The 17,171-nt window shown below is 41.4% G+C and overlaps 1 protein-coding gene across 3 annotated transcripts in view; it reads left to right on the forward strand.

Moving 5' to 3' along the window:
- odad2 (outer dynein arm docking complex subunit 2) overlaps window positions 1-11,808 on the forward strand; it is a 35,491-nt gene extending 23,683 nt beyond the window's left edge. For all 3 annotated transcript variants that reach the window (XM_029529452.1, XM_029529450.1, XM_029529451.1), the window contains exons 17-20: window positions 1,194-1,308; window positions 5,560-5,748; window positions 5,983-6,204; window positions 11,519-11,808. In XM_029529452.1, the coding sequence (XP_029385312.1) occupies window positions 1,194-1,308; window positions 5,560-5,748; window positions 5,983-6,204; window positions 11,519-11,635 (643 nt within the window). In that variant the 3' untranslated portion in view covers window positions 11,636-11,808. The remainder of the gene's footprint in view (window positions 1-1,193; window positions 1,309-5,559; window positions 5,749-5,982; window positions 6,205-11,518) is intronic.
- Window positions 11,809-17,171: the final 5,363 nt, after the last annotated feature.

Below are 17,171 nucleotides of genomic sequence, written 5' to 3' on the forward strand. Positions count from 1 at the left end.
AGGGTATTTGGCTATTTAGTAAATATGACGATGTATGTATGATCCTATACAGTCTACAACTTTCCTGTCAGTTAGCATTGACTTCATTTTTTACAAACAAATCTTTTTCTGAAATACCACCTCTGTTGATCAGAGCAATCATTTTCTCATCATCATCATCACTCTGATTCAGGTCATCTATAACTGCTGAAAGCCCAAAAAAAGCACTGATCACTTTCAAGTTTTCCATGAAATACTCGTTTGTTTGTTTTTACTTTCAACCAGTAGGCAGTGTGTGGTTAATGAATCCTGTGTATCTACAAGCGTGAACACACGTTGTCAAATGCCTCCAGGGTTTGTGGTCTCCTTCGCTCATCGATCACTGTCAGCTACAACTTCATTGCTAATCTGTTTCATACCTGCTTCATGCTAAGATGGAGCTGTTTTGGCGGAAGATATGACGCTTCACGTTTGTTTTTGGTCCAGATTTAAGAGGCCCTGCACACTGGAATCTGATGTTATGATCCCTCTAGACTGATTTATGTGCAAACGGAAGACAGATGGCGCAGGGGACGTCCCTGATGAGTGTTCACTCGTTGCCCGTCACAGAGATACTGTGATTAGGTTGTGTTTAAGTAATTATGACAGCATTCAATGTCGGCCTTGTTGGTGGAAGCACACATGGGGAAAACGTTACATGTTATTTATACCAGACAACGGGTGCACTGTGGCGTAATTCTTTGGGTTCCCAGACCCTGACTGAATTTTTGTCGACAGTCAAGTATACAGCATGAAATACAGCTCATGCTTAAGTAAACTTCACTCAGAACCTATGAAATACAGAGCAAGCTGTCTCTGCCTGTGTTTGATTTGGAAAGAAGTCCTCTTTTTGGCTCTGGTTGAAAAACAAGCCACCAACATAAAGTGAAAGTTTGTCTAGCTTGCTATTTTTAGATCCATGTATGAAGCACACACAGATATATGCAACTTAACCTCTGGCCCTACCATTGCCAAGATATTCAGAGTACAGTGACTTCAGTGAGCAGACAGTGGATGGGTTTTAGGCTTGGGGAGAACATGAGCAGAACTGATAGGAGGTTATGATGAAAAGCCAATGACATTGATTGAAGATTTGATCCTGCTTGGCCATGGTTGTATTAAACCTGCTGCTGGTCTTTTCTCTCACACTTCCATGTGTTCCTCTCTCTCTCCAGAATCATTGACCAGCTTGATGGAGTCCGATTGGTGTGGTCTTTATTAAAAAATCCCAGTGCAGATGTACAGTCCAGTGCTGCATGGGCCCTTTGTCCATGCATTGAAAATGCAAAGGTAAATTACATACATTTATTTTTTTCCTTCCTCTGCCCAATGTCTGTGTAGATTGCAATTATAGACTCACCACTTAGGGCCCCCCATCCACACCACGTTTGCTGTTTTTGGTCTCACCTAGCTAGCTCTCCTTTCGCAGCGTGATGGCTGCTGTCATCTCCAACATCTCCCTTTTTTTTTAGTTGCATCCCTACCTTACCATCTCTCACTGCTTAAGCAGCCACAGCAGCGCTGGCTGAAGCCTGGAAAGATTTGTGACTAATTAATTGATTACATTGCACACTGTATGGAACTTTTAGCTCTTTTAGCTCGTGAGTTTTATTAAGTTTATAGACACTTTGTTTTGCCTTACCATAAAGATGAGCCCCTTTATTGGAATGAAAATTATTTTTAATATTCATGGGGTGTGAGGGAGAAATAAGCAGCACGGTGTCATAGTGGTTAGCGCTATTGCCTCACAGCAAGAAGTTCGGAGGATCGATTTCCTGGCCTGAGGCCTTTCTGTCTGAAGTTCACATCCTCCCCGTGTCTGCGTGGGTTTCCTTCTGGTACTTCAGTTTCCTCCTACAGTCTAAAGAGATGCATGTTTAGGTTAATTGGTGACTCTAGATTGCCCATAGGTGTGAATGTAAGTGTGAGTGGTTGTTTACCTCTGTCTGGCTCTTTATGTTGGCCCTGTGATAGATTGGCGACCTGTCCAGGGAGCACCCCGACCTCACCCAATGTGAGCTGGGATTGGTTCCAGCACCCCCGTAACCCAAAAATGGATAAGCAGTAGAGGAATGAATGAATGAAGATATTTATGTTCATGCCATCCACTCCGAGCACCAGAAAATGTGCTGGTCTCTATTTAGGGTAATGCTGGGAAATAGAAATCTTAAAGACCCTGTTTCAATATGAAACTTTGGGGGCATAGAAATAGTTAGAATATGTGTTCAACATGTTTCTATATTATTATTTACAAATTTATTTGTAAATCATTCACATAAATACATACATACATAAATCATTCACCAGTCAGTAAATTCTAAGATTTGATCCCTGTAGTATTTGATCTAGTGTTTGAATGCCAGTCATTGACCTTTGCATCACCTCTACATAGACTCCTATGGGCCTTGTGGCGGGGTCATCTTTGACCCTTTACCCCTACCACCTTCCTTAATGGGGGGGCAATCTATGACAGTGAAGCACCAAAGGCTCGAAGAGTGAAAATGAAAGAGTTCTGTCGTGACTGTGTCGTCTCAGAATAAAAGTTTATCCTACTGATAAAACAGAAGCCTGCTCATATCACCTTGCTTGTCTCTTAAGCTCTTTCTCCAGCCTTCTGCTGCTGGGAGGTTAGCAGGGGCCGTGCTGTGTCAGAGGAGGCTTACATGAACCTCTGGCTAATATGAAGCAGAGAAGCTTGCTTGGCCAACTGGGATTGGTGAATTTGGAAGAACGCAGGGAGGAGGAATAATATCCTGTGGCATGGCTTTTGATTTCCCAGCTGAAAAATCTTCCCTCAACATGCTATGAGTTAAAGAGGCACACAATCCATGCACGCCGATTTTCTGAAAACCATGTCTCCAATAATAGCACTGCAGAAATTGTGTACAAAAACCAACAGAAACATGGCTCATAATAATATGTTTAAGTTCTGATATAGGTATGCATAGAATTAAATTTTCTATATGTCTAATCCTAACTGAACTTCTTTTTCATAAAATTTTATCTCATAAGTATATGTGAAGCTATTTGTGTCACCAGAGGCAGCTAGGTAACTGATGGATGCCCTCAAGTGATGTCACTTGAATCACTATGGATTTAGGGGCAGGTAAAGAAAAAAAAGTGTAACCTGGTCATAATCTCTGTTTGGTCAATATTCTGTCAATATTCTGGTACTGCTGGATTGTTTTTGAACCTCTTTCTTAATCTGTCCATTATGATTTTGCAATGATGTTGATGTCCCTACAGGTGCAATGTTGAATCAGTGGGGGACTCTTTTAAAACACAGAGTACTTCATGCCATTGTCAGGGACCTCTAGCTAACTATTGCACAGCTTTGTTGTCAATCAAGACTAATTTCAGGGACACTTCAGCAGGTCTTTGATCCTTTGCTCTTTGTAACATTTCCAACTACAAACGTAATGTTGTTCTATTAGATTATTGCCGTGATTAAGATAAACAGCTTGTCAGTGGGACAATCTGGTTAAGTTTAAACATATATTTGGGGCAGACAGGTGTCTTAGGGGTGAAGAGCCTCTTTTGTTGGCTGGAATTTCTCTGGTCAAGTGTAGCAAAAATGGTGCATGGTAACCATATGGAGGGAAAAGGAGGACTGCAAACCCACTACTGAGTGCTAACAAAGTTTGACAATGTTTGTCTGGACGTCACTGCACCAATTTTGTGGGAAATTCATGAACATGCTTTTTGGGTGATTTTCCTGAGACAGGGGCAGCGACAAGAGCTAAATAGTGCTCTTTGCCCAGTGAGTTGAGGAACCTGATACAGCTGCTTTGTGCAGCCATTATTTAGATAAAAAATCCCCATGTGGTATGAGTTAGCAGTTCCATAGTGGATTTATGAAAGAGCTGTGGTATAAATGCATCTGGTGGATGAGCCATACAGTACTGCTGCTTATCCACAGACACGCGCTCTGCATCATTCCCACAGGTCAATAACTTCAGCACACTTAGTACTATACAAGTAGACTAGCAGCGAATCATTCAATAATCTTTGTTCTCCAATCAAAGAAGTAGAACCTTTCAGTCGCACGTAATGGAGTGTATCATTAATTTGCCTCGATGCAGAGGCACACTGAGATGCTTGATTTATTTTTCCTTTACATGGTAGTCATGTATGTTATATAAGCCTGATTGCTCTTTAGAAGGGGTCAGGGCATGTTTCTGCCATTCTGAGCTTGGCCTGCTGCCCTCAGCTTGAGATCACGCACAGCAGATGATGTGTTTTCTATTTCATTTCATCCTGAGTAAAAGGGGAGAGAGTGAGGATAGCAAGAAAGACCTTTCCGTGTGCAGCCTCATAATGCTGTGGTTTTCAGATCTGGGGGCCCGTCCAGGCCATGAAAGAGATTCTGGCTAGTCTATCGCAGCTGGTGGCTTGAGAGAGCTTCCTCTGTCACAAGGACTCCTAGCCAGCCATCATCAGTATTCCTGAGGAAGAGCTTCCTGTGGGGGTCAGCTCTTGGCAACCCCCCTCACCCTGCTCCCCACCCTGCCCTGCCCACATGGTTCATCCTCTGGCACAGCATCACAGGACCCATACAACGCACCCTGACTTGATCTCAGCTGTGAGAACACAGCAGTACATCACACTTCCCCAAAGTCGCTGAACACTAAAACTGTAAATCTGCTCCTGCTTTTTGTAAGTGCTGAATCTAATGAAATTCCATCATTTGTAGAAGGAAGAATAACTACCTGTGTAAGGGATAGATTACTAGACTTCACAGTACTGTGCCATTCATCAGCTCTTGGCATGTAGATTGATGATGAAATGGACTCAAACTCAGCACGCTTTGTGATTTGCATCCAGTGATCCATAATTGTATGCTTTTGGGGAAAATTCTATTTTCAAAAGCACTGAACATTACAGACTCTGCCACCTTGATGTATTCTTCTCAGCTAGTGATATGGTGAGTTGTGATTTTAAATAGTGGCCTGCTGTGCCAAGCCATACTAAAGCCAGCTTCTGCTGTGGTTCCCTAAAGCACTCCCTACCGTCCTCTTGGTTTGGTAGACAGAGTCCCCAGTACCAGCTGGTGCCATGGCTTCAAATCTTGAAGCTTTGGGTCTCCAGTGAGTGTCAGGCTGGGGCAGGTTTAGTGGTTCCTTCTCAGCTCTAAAATCTATGTTTCATCTTTATTGTGACATGCAAGGCTGAGAGGAAAAGTTGGCAAAGATGTCAGATTTACTGCTTGCTTGTGAAGAAAAAACAAAAAAAGCTCTAGTGTACATGGGTGTTTCTATTTTTGAAAGCATTTTTTTCACACAAATAAAAATGAAGAGTCACTGGTTGGTTTACACAGGGACCGTAATTGTTGCCTGAGCTGAATGAAATACTTAAACTGTAATAAGTATAATAATAATACTGTAATACTGTACTTATTCAGTGTCCTTTGTTTTGTCACTCTTGCTTGAATATACCTTTCTGTCTCCCCTCTTTTTTCATCCATTACACTGCCTCCCTTTTCATCCTGCTCCTTGTTTGTGTCGAGAGATCACTAGCTAATAGCAGACTCTTTGACTATAGGATGGAGGGGAAATGGTGCGCTCCCTTGTCGGTGGATTGGAACTCATTGTTAATTTGCTGAAGTCAACAAACAACGAGGTTCTGGCAAGCATTTGTGCTGCCATCGCCAAAATAGCCAAAGACAAGGAGAATCTGGCAGTCCTCACTGATCATGGGGTCATTCCATTGCTGGGCAAGTTGACTAACACAGTAAGTACACCTCATTGCTGGAAACAAATAAGCTTTACTCTTTAAGAATACTGCAGTTACTGTCAATACACAAACAACTGTCTTTGGAATGTTTTTATCTGATGTTTTCTAACTCAATGGAGCATAAATCGAACTAATGAGTAGAATATTGGCAGATTTAGTTCAGTCTGTCTGCAGAGCTTGTTCTGTATATTGAAAAGACTTGTCTCAACAGCATCTTTCTTTTCCCTGCAGACTGATGACAGGCTCCGATGCTACCTCGCTGAGGCCATTGGCCACTGCTGCATGTGGGGCAGCAATAGGAAATCCTTTGGTGAAGCTGGGGCTGTGGCCCCCCTGGTGCGCTACCTCAAATCAAAAGACAGTACAGTCCACCAGAGCACAGCAATGGCCCTATATCAGCTGTCCAAAGACCCTAACAATTGTATCACCATGCATGAGAAAGGAGTGGTCAAGGTCAGTTGTGGAACTATTGTGGCTGAATTTCTCTCCTCAGTACTTTTTCTTTGTAGATAATTAAAGTAGTTATTTATCTTGTTTATTTGATATTTCGGATACTAAATATGACATAATTACACTGAGGAAAAATGCTTTTGTATTTCACCACCCTTGTTTTAGTGGTGTGAAAAACACTGAGCAATAAACTTTAAAAAGCTGTGACTATTTTCAGAGCCTTTGACCGATGGAGCAGAAACAAAGTGGGTTTTATTCAGTGGCGGAAACATGAGTCCGCTTTCTAGCCGTCATGGGAATTCAGAAAAGCAAACAGCTCAGTGTGTGCGAAGTGCCATTTCTCCGGTAGACCCTAGATGCCATTACAGCACAAGTCAAAGGGCTGTAGCTGGGGGTAACTGTTTCTAAGGGCTGTTCCTGGACTTCAGGGTAGAATGCAGCAGTGATATGTTTTAGACCCGAGATTTTAGTTAGAGCTGTTCAAGGCTAAAGAAGAACAGTGTTTTTATGGTCAAAGTTTTTTTTTTTTTTTTTCTCTCTTCTCTGTAAGGCTACATCCGCCAGCTTTCTTCACTGTGGCAGTTGTGTAGTGCACTTTCAAAAAGGAACAAGTATTGTTGTGCCGAACATTTGCCCCTGTCGGGCTGTTTCCATGCACAGCTCCAGACTGTTTATCTTTGTCTCTGACAGTGGTGTACAAATTTTATGTTGAGATTAACCCGTAATTGATGTCTCGTCACAAATGGTCATATACCCATATTTCACTTTTCTGGGAAAACATTGCTATCATTCTCTAATTCAATTCTCATACACAGACTTTCACATGAGAAATCTTTTCATGGCCACAGTAACTTTAAATCCCTTTTTCTCCCTAAATAACAACTGCAATATAAATTATGAAGTGGTTACACTATTGCAGCCAGAGACTTTTTTCCCATGTTCATTAAATGGTATACTTTAGCTTGATCTGCTGTTACAGTGTATGCGGTTCAACACTAGCCATAATTGGTAGCTGGACTGAACATTGGGTGATCCAAAAAAGTGATGTCCAATTTGCAAAAGTCGTTAAGCTGAGTGCTTTTTGTAGTTTGAGGCACGACAAAAACTGGACAAGTCCTCTGTCTTGCTCTTAGTGTGCATGTGTGTACGTGTGTGTGTTTCTGTATTTGAATTTCTACTGTGAGCTTGTGTGTATATGGGCGTGTAGGTATGCGTGTGCAAGACATACCACCCTTTTTAATCTGTCTCTGTGTTTGCCCTTATTAATGTACCAGTTAAGAGTTGCAACAGTACACTGTAATGTATTTTTGGACTTTTAAAGAGCTTAATTGGCAAAGGCCAAGTTACTGCACCAGCATTGCATTTGTTCCTAATCTCAGACATGAACACAACACAGGCAACTTCATTGTTCAGCCTGGCCTGAGTCTCAGCCTGTCTGAACCAAGAGGATCATACTTACCTACTTGACCCATGAGGAAACATTCACAGTGTGGGAGCTTGTTTATCTCCCCCATTAATGCTCAGCTTGATGATATACAGGCAGTGGGGGGGGGGGGGGGGGGGGGGGGGGGGTTGAAACAATATCTCCAAAAGTTCTGAATGGATTGGAGAGGGTTTATTGAGTATTGATACAGGGCCCTGTGTCTAATTTATGGTCCTAAGTTTTGGTGTGCCTGTTGTATTATTACAACCATATTTTAAAGTCTGTGCCGTTGAGAAGCTCTCAAAACATGCTCACCCACATGCAGTGTAGAATTCCGAATGGGCGAGGATCTATCTAACTCTAAAGTTGCTTTAGAAAGGAACCTCTCTCAAACAAAATGGTGTATGGGCCTGTTCCTAAAGATTCACTGGGGAAATTAAGAATCAAAAAGGAAGTATTTCACACTGGAAAACACATTAGTGACCTGTAGTAACTTTCAAATCAATGTTATGAGAGTTACACATCTAAGAAAAATCTCTTTGAATTCATATTTGTATAAAGCTCTCTGTGGAACACATTGGATCATATTAGGCCTTGTTCAAGAAAAGGTGCTCGCTCACACAGGAAACACATACCAGGGAAAAAAAAAAGAGTTTGAGGGATGAATTGCCATGGACATTTGATTTGACATCCACTCTTGGTATCTCACAGTCACAGTTTTGCGCTTCATTTTGTGTCATGTACAAAATAAACACACCCTCCCCCTGCACTTTACATTGCTTCCAAAGAACTGGGGATTGTTTGCTGAAACCGTAGATCCTTGTAGACAGCCTCAGCCAGCTATTTGTATTAAAGAGGCTCTTTCATAAGAAAAGCTTTGTGAAGTAAATTGATGAAAATTACAAAATGCGGATGGTAATTATTGGTAATTTTCAACTGTGGGTATTCCAAAGCATGGCTGTTGCCAGATCCTAGTATGTATTTTAGGCTTTAACTAATCTAAATGAGAAAAACGTTTGCACTTTTGTTGCCATGAGCACACTTCTGCACCAGCACGGTGAATGTTTGTTTTCATTTTTTCCCCTCTTACATGCTTAGACTGCAGGAGTGAATGTTCTCACTGAGGCTGTGGGGGGCAAAACTGACAAAAGTGTAAGGGAGGGAGTAAAAACCAAGCAGAGCATCACAGGTTTAGTTTTGAAGCTTCCTCTCGGTTTGTGCTTAACATGACTTCAGGTTGTGGGTTTGGTGAGCAGATGATACAGGCACTGTGTGCTGTCTGCTCTGTTATGACTACCATGTTGCTGAGATCCATGGAGTGTAATGTTTTTGAGCTTTTGACTTAAACCTCTCCCTAATGCCCAAACCAGAAATGCCAAGTCATGTTCTTCAGGTTGAACAACCTCAGGGTTCAGACTGAGACTTTTCTCTTCAAAGTCAATGATTTGAGAGCTGTTCTCCCTTCTTTTCCTCTTCCTATTTAGAGACAGAAAAGGAGCTTAACAGTCCCTGGCTCACTGGAGGCTGCAGGGAATGTTGTTTACCTTGACTTCCTTCAGCAACTTCCCCTCAGCCCAGCTAAACACTGCTGTCTGTTTGTGCTGTTTGCCTCCACAGTGCAGTCGAAAACATGGGAATGCTGGGATTGGGGGCAACAGGCTGATGGGGCCATAATTGCTGTCAGACCTGGCACAGGGGAGTTTAAACTTGAACTCCTGAAGGCAGAAGCAATCCCATAGAGCGCACTTAACATCATGACACTTTTGTGTGTGATAGGATGTGTGTGTACACATGCAACAATTCTCTATCCCCCTCTCCTCTCTAAGCTTTGGATGGTGGTGGCTTGTTCCCTAGCTCCCTTCTTGGAGGTCAGGATTCACTGGAGCTCTCCAAAGTGCAAAAACCTCAAAAACTCCCAATCCACTTTTCAAACGTGGGGCAAGTGTTCATGTTACCACAGTCAGGGAATATCTAACAAGTGGCGTATTATATTCTTCGAGCTCCCAGCTGGGAGGGAAAGAGCAAACTAGAAAAAAGCAGCAAAGAGAGACACGCTTATCTTAGCCTAGCTGTGCGCTTCGGGAGACCTTATTTGGCGACGCCTGAATAACATGCTATGAGGTTGGCAAAAATGCTGCCTCTGGCACTTCTCAGGCATCCTCTCTTTTCACAAAAGAGACTTGTCTAGTGAGCTGCATGTTTTCTGGAGCCTGTGGATGTGAGTTTGCTTTTGGAGGTGTTTTGGATGCTATTTAAAAACCATATAAAACCTGAGGGCAAATGTTTCACATAAACTCCTCTACACTAGTGCTTTGAGATGAGCTGACATCTTGGGCTGCTGAATGCCTGTTCCCACAAAATGATGTGATTATAATCAGCAGGAAGGATATTATTTTCTCAGTTTTTGAGTGGACTTAGACTGAAGGCTCACTGTGCTTTAGTGCTCATGCACAAGCTGGCTCACCTCGACTTTCATCTGTTTTCCTTTCCCTGTTTATCTTTGTACTGAAAATCCTGGGAATGTCTTCTCCCTAGCTGTTTGGCTGTTTGCTTACCACACAAATGTGCAGAGCAAAGTTTTTAAGTTTGCATGTAGCATGGAAACAGGTCAGGGTCAACCTCAGCCTTGCTCCGACACGCATTATGAACACAGTAACAACTTGAGAGGAAAACACGATCAGCTGGAAAGGAAATGTCAAGAAATGTCTTCACACAAAATGTTATTGAAAAGGCTAATTCAAGTTGACAGTGATGTTTCACAAAGGAATCACATCACTTTCTACTCTGATACGTGGAAGCAGCACAGGAGAGTTTTACCATCTAAATTGGTGGATAGAAACCGTTTTGAAAAGGATTTGTGACTGGATCATTTATTTTAGGAGCAATATTAGCTATTGGAACCTGTGCTGCTCAGGCAGGTCAACAGAGATGTTACATTGCTGCCCTGAAACCAGGGAAACTATCCAGATAGTGTTCAACCCAAACACAACTTGTAAGCTTGCAGCAGTGAGTTCTTAGAGCTTAAAGCACCAGAGTCTATGTGTTTGTTTGAAGGATGTAATGTTGCTGCTTGTTCATTATGGCTGTAAACAAAACCATTCAAAATTATTTAAAGTGTGGCTTTGGAAACCTCAGTGGCACACCATTGTGATTTTACCACACAGCACACATTGAACAAATTTAGATTTATCCCTTGCACCAGAGTATTTATGCTTACATTTACTTTTATTTTGATTCAGCCCCACGGCCACCCACAAACATAACATAGTGATTTTGCTGCAGATAAAACAGGGGAAAAAAGCTTTGAAAAACACATGCCACTAAGTGGTATTCCATACATGCAGTGTATTCCTCTTTGCTTAGTTTTACAATAATACACAACTCTTTGAACGTACATAAATCTTAAACTATTCAATTTTATGCAACCAAAAAATAAACGAGAAGCAAGAGATTTCTGGAAAGCACAAAAACGAGATCCATTACAAAAGCCACTAATAGCCGGATATAATTTGACCTTTGGAGCAGCGGAAAGGCTGTCGAGTGGTGTGGTTCATGCTCAGGTTTTTAATGTCGAGCCTGCCCCGCACAACTTTCATCTGAACAAACTTACAGAAGCATGTGTGCTCACAGCTGTAACCCCTTTGCTGAGGCATGGTTTGGAAGTAGGACACTCACACACACACATGCGCACACATACAAACACACACAGAGGGACACATGCCAGTGCTGCTTGAAATTGTCACCGCACTGCCACTGTGTATCTTTGCAGCCATCAGCAGTGGCAGTGTGCAGTGACTGGTGCTGACATAGTAACATGCACAGCAGCACACAGAGGTGAATAAAATGTTGAACTCTGCTGTTGCCGCATGTGACCTCTGTCCTGTCCTCCCACAGCCTCTCATCCATATCATGGGTTCAAATGAAGAGATGCTCCAGGAAGCTGCTGCTGGCTGCATTCGCAACATCCGACTTCTGGCTCTGGCCAATAGGAAGGCCCGATTATTTTATTGACAAGGATCACAGCACTGTGGAAAAAGACCAACAGACTGTACAAAACAGGGCAGAGGGTAGGAGCTGAGCTGTAGGATTTTTTAAAACAACATCACTCTCCTGAGGGTTATTAATATATGACCTTACCCTTGACTTAGCACTCTCCCCCTTCATGTTCAGTGGGTTTGAAATGTATGTACAGGTGTTCCAAACATGTGTTGTATAGAATTATCAGAGAAGGGTTTTGAATAAAATGTCTTGCCTTGATTTGTGAGTGTGTATTTATTTATCTTGCTTCTCATTCAGTATGGACTTTTGATCCTGAGCTCTTTATTCACATTAATTGTCTCGTCAGAAGTACATACAAATATTTTAGGAAGCTCTCCTCTCACTCTCTGTCTGTCTCAAGTTTGAATCTGCGATGATAAAAATAAAGGCGGCCTCCTCACGTTTATTCTTTGCCAAACACCCCATACATTGATCGGAGCGAAGCAACTCTCTCTGCCTTACATTCCTTAAGTAATCCACACGGGACCACAATATCTAAACAAAACCCACATCTGTTTAGATTGTTCAGCTTTCTCTTATCCAGCATGTATACTCATACTTGTATGAATTCATATGAATTGTTGTAACACATCCAGACTCTTAAAACATAGTCTGAAAAAAGACATCTAGTTATAATAACTTTCAGAATTCCGACGGTCTGCACAAGCATAGCATTGATACCATAAGTGGGTAAGAAATGTTTCCAACAATTAGGACAACAGTGTGTCCTGTCTTCACCACAGATATTCTTATGGACAAGAATAATTCCAAATCATGACTTTCCACATTACTCACAGGTTATTTACAGTAAATTCAGGTTTTGTTAGAACATTTATTATAAAGAATAAAAAGATATTTTATAAACAAGCTCATTATTTTTTTCAGTAAAAACAAAAGTGTGTAGATATGTGGCCATTCGTGAATGCATTTATATGGTGTTTAGTCAGCACCAACCATAAAACAATATAATGAAGCATTTTTGGGAAAATGCAAGAAATTGCTCTGTCTTTTTTCCCCCTCCAACAGCGATTATTATTTTTTGTTGCTGCATAACACAGAATTTTATTTTCCCACTTATCCTACCATTTTTCTGCACTGTATTCATTCAAACTGAAAAGCAGAATTATGGTGCAGCTTGTTGCAGGTGATCTGATATTCTCTGACTCTTTTGTCTCCTATTCTTATTTATTATAATTGTGACATATTAGACTCGACAGCCGTCAGTTAGTCTCTGTCTTGCTGATACCACCGTCCTGGTCCCAGTTAACGCTGATGCTCAGTGCTTAACCACAGAAGCTGCCACCAATTTCCCATGAGACTTTCATCATTAATATTGGCCACTTGCTAGAAGAGAAAATTAGCAAACATTGAAAATATGTGGTTGAAAATCTTCATCACTCTTTGAAGTTTAAATACTACCAGCTGTGTGTGAGGGTCACTGGAAGAGCACAGATGGAGGAGAGAGTACACCAGTGAACGAATTGCTCTGAAGAAGCTTCTTCCTCCAAAATAGAGGAGGAAAAAAAAAAACCAAACCCAAAAAACTAGAAGCTGAGGGAAGCCACTGTCTCCAAACTATTCGGCACAAACAAATTCAAAGTGATTAATGGCACTTTAATTCCAAGTAGTGAGCTTTATGGCCTCTGCTGCATGCTTAATGTCAGAACTGATTCAGAGGCAACATTAAAAGGGAAAACATTTAATCACTTAAACAAACAAAAAGGGAAACATTGTTTTCTTCATGTGTGGCAGCTTAGATTTTCCTTTGTCCATGGTTTTATACTTTTATTCTTACCTCTTTAATTTGCAGTGTGCGTAAATTTGTTTGTGTGCAAACAATGCGAATAACAAACAGATAATTTTAAAGACGGAAACTTCATTCTGATAAAGAGTTTAACCTGACATCTTTTAACTTAACACCTAAGAGAATCCTCTCCTCTGAGTGGCTTAGTGTTTTTCTGAATGATGCAATAAAAACATGGAAGACATCACAAAGTGGATTTATAACCAAAACAGACATGTACATCTACATTTAGATTATATGGGACTAAAAATAGAAACACATTGTAGCTGGGTTTTCATTACATTGTCAGCCCCTTATGAGCCTTGTTTATAATCATTGAAATCTTGTTGACAACACAGTACTTGATGTTGAACCTTGCAGGGCAATGGCTGAGTGGAAGCAGTAAGGTGACCCTCAGGCCCATCACTCATGAAGCCACATTTGAGTGTATTAGTCGAGGCACCAACCCTCTGAGAAAAGAAACTGCCACTTTCTTTGGCTTACAGTCTAACACAGGGACATTTTTCACAGGAAATTAGAGGTTATACCTCCATGCCTTGGCAGAAGCAGCAATTACACCCGTCTTTTGCCTTTCTACTTGCTGTTCAAGATCCCGTGCTTCTCATCACTTTACGGAAGGGATGGAAATAGTGAAGGGATACCCCTGATGTTGTTGCTCCTGTTTTGAGGAAGCATGTGTGCCCTGGTATCCGCCACACCCCTGCATCTCCACTGGTGTGTCTCACCATTACCCGAACCTTCACCCCTGTCCAGACTGAAGCAGACATTTCCCATAGGCCAGGGTGATGGATGCAACCACACTCAAGGAGTTTATTACATATTGCACAAGAGCGATGTGTGGAAATATCCTCTGTGCAGTCATGAGATTTGTTTCTCCACATTTAGGGTGGGTGGAGTAATAAATATATATATATATCACTTATTTTTATGGTCAAGCTGTCCTTCAGAGAGTCAGCTGTGTATTGTGATACAAGCACAATTGTTTTAAAATGGAACTAACCTTTTGATGTTTTGTTTTGTTTTGTTTTTTTTAAAGATCCCACATCTCCCTAGGCGTTCCACAGCAATATTTCATAAAAGGAATTAATGAACAGTAAAAGTTCTTTCCAAATATTAGAAGTGGCTTTTTGTCCCCTTCAGTGTCTCCGGGCCATTTTTAATATGAAATTATAAACTGTTGCACAGCAGTGGCAGCAACTTGGTTAGCTTGCAGTGCTGCCATTAAAAACATGCGCGTACACAACGGCCTCTCAGAGTTGTGCTCTCCGGTTAAGAACGCAACTTCTGTTCTCAATCTTTAAATTAGTTTTTATATCATTACAGCATGCCCACACCACCGGGTCTGTTGGTGTGGGCCTTCACGTGTCCCGCTGTTTGCTCAACGGCCTGCCTCCCTGCATCCGTTTCCTTCTCCTCAGACACTCGGAGCACCCCAGGTCTCCATGTCCCTAAGAAGGTCAGCGTGCTGTCCTGTGTTTCGCTTGCATTTCTCGGTGGTTTTTGAGAACATTTTTAAAAGAGCTTTCACAGCACTAATGAATCCTGACATTCCCTTCCATAAAGTGTAAATAACAAGCTGGCATGACAATAAATAAACAGAGAAATGAGTGGGCAAATACCACAGCGTCTGGGTCGGATTTCAAGGCTGCAAGAGTAATGTCTCCAATAAAGATCTCAAAAATATTAATAATACCTTCATTGGCCATGACAGCTGTGGTTGCTAGTCATATATGTTAATTACAAGTGTGAGGCTGTTTTTGTAGAAGAAACTTAAAGTCTCAGTATGCTTATGAAGTGTGTCCCAACCACCTATAAAAGCAAAACCTTTTGCATCTGCTCTGAGCAGCATTAAATGGGTGTCTTAGTTTTTGTTGCAACACAAACACACAAAAAACGTTTTTTTTGCAGGCTCATAAATCATATTCCGTACAGACATTATTAGCATGCAAAGCCTAATTTAATTTGAACAAACAAAAGAAACCCTCTGTGCTCAATAAATGTTTGCCTGTTTGTTGTTATCCACATAGGAATACAATAATAACCCCTCACAATCAGGGCGAGCAAGTGTTGAAAGAATCCAAAGAGTTTGTTATTTTGTGCTTTTGTGGGTAATAGCAACACAGAAAATTGATTGAGCCCAGAACAGCTTTTTGTCTGCTTTAATGAATGAATGAATAATTATTCCTTGCGTCATTAATGTGCTGTCAAAAAATTGTATGTTGTGTATTGTGCTCAGAATGCCCCTTTGTCCCCATATTTCTTACTGAGACACAGTTATAATTCCAAGAAGTGATCATTCATGCTACCAGTGCACACCGATAAGTCTCACATCAAACAGCTGTACATGTTGGACTGATTTGAGTTTTGGATGGATTCTTTTGGAAAGTTAGAAAATTTGTAATATTCCCTGATTTTTCACATGTGTTTGAAGCTTTTCAGTGCCACTGCCTGTTAAACTGGCCAAAGTGACACAAAGAGACACCAAAATGGAGGACGCAAGCTTGGTTTATTAGCCTCTGAGTTTTATCCAGTCTGTCCTGTTGAAGTATAAACAAAAGAAAATGGTTTGCAGCAGGCTGTTTGAGACAGAAGTCTATTGTACATAAACATCTTTTCAATAAACTGTGTTAACTTATTGTTCCATGAGCTAACTATGCTGATAAAAATGGACATTGCCTATACTTCTGAAGAGTGGTTTAAAAGCTCAGGGTGAGCTGCTCCTTCATTGTCATCCTGGAAACAGCTCACTCCACCTAATTTCCAGATAATCCAAAAAACTGGCATATTGGTCAGAAGCTAACAAGATCTTCCTCCTTTCAGTAACTCTCTCCTGAATCCAATTGTGTTTCATCTAGGAGGAAGGACAGAGAGCTGTCATTCACCACATTCCAGCAGTTTCACAGAGCCGACAACTGTGACACTTTAAACACAGACATCTTCCTCCCGTCACCACGAGCAGCAGAGCAGGTTGGAGGACAGCCCCATGCAGGATTTATGTTAGATTAGTCATCCCGGCTCATCCTGAACAGTTACAGCAACATCCAGGCATCTCTGATGAAACAGATTTTACTCACAGTATCTGTTGTCTGTCTGCTGCAGTCGTTGTAAGGTAGAAAGGGATTGGGGGTGGGGGGCTAGGCTATGCTTGTCAGCCACATTAAGAGATCTTACAGTTATTTATTTTTTTTTTCTGTGCCTAACCCTGAAATTCAGGAAATTGTGAAATCTTAGACAACGCTGCTCTGATTTGATGAAACTTGTAAGGTATGACTTTCCCTTTAGAAAAAAAAAAGAAAAATCACACTGATTGGTTTCAAAAGGGAAATGCATCTATTTGAAGCAACATGTTTGCAGTTATTTTTATTTTACACTGATTTTCTGTTATTTTCATCTCCATTACCTATTTTGTCGTGTGATGTGATGTTTAGTGCACTTTTGTGTGCAAGCCTTGGCGTTTTCCATTTCTTGCAGTTACACCAAACTAAAAAGGAAAGGATACTAATAGCCAACAAGCAGTTATATTCATTTGTAGACAAAGGATATTGTCTAGTAAAGATGCTCAAAAATGCCAAGTTCCTCCCACAGCAGACAGTGATGAATTGGCACAGATTCCCAGCTGCACAGCTGTGAACCATAAGCCCGGCCAGGTTTCCCCTTGCTGGATCGCGAACCAACCTGAGAGCTCTGTATGGCAGCCCACCAAAA

The sequence above is a fragment of the Echeneis naucrates genome, chromosome 20 (genome assembly GCF_900963305.1).
Source record: "Echeneis naucrates chromosome 20, fEcheNa1.1, whole genome shotgun sequence".
Lineage (NCBI taxonomy): Eukaryota > Metazoa > Chordata > Actinopteri > Carangiformes > Echeneidae > Echeneis > Echeneis naucrates.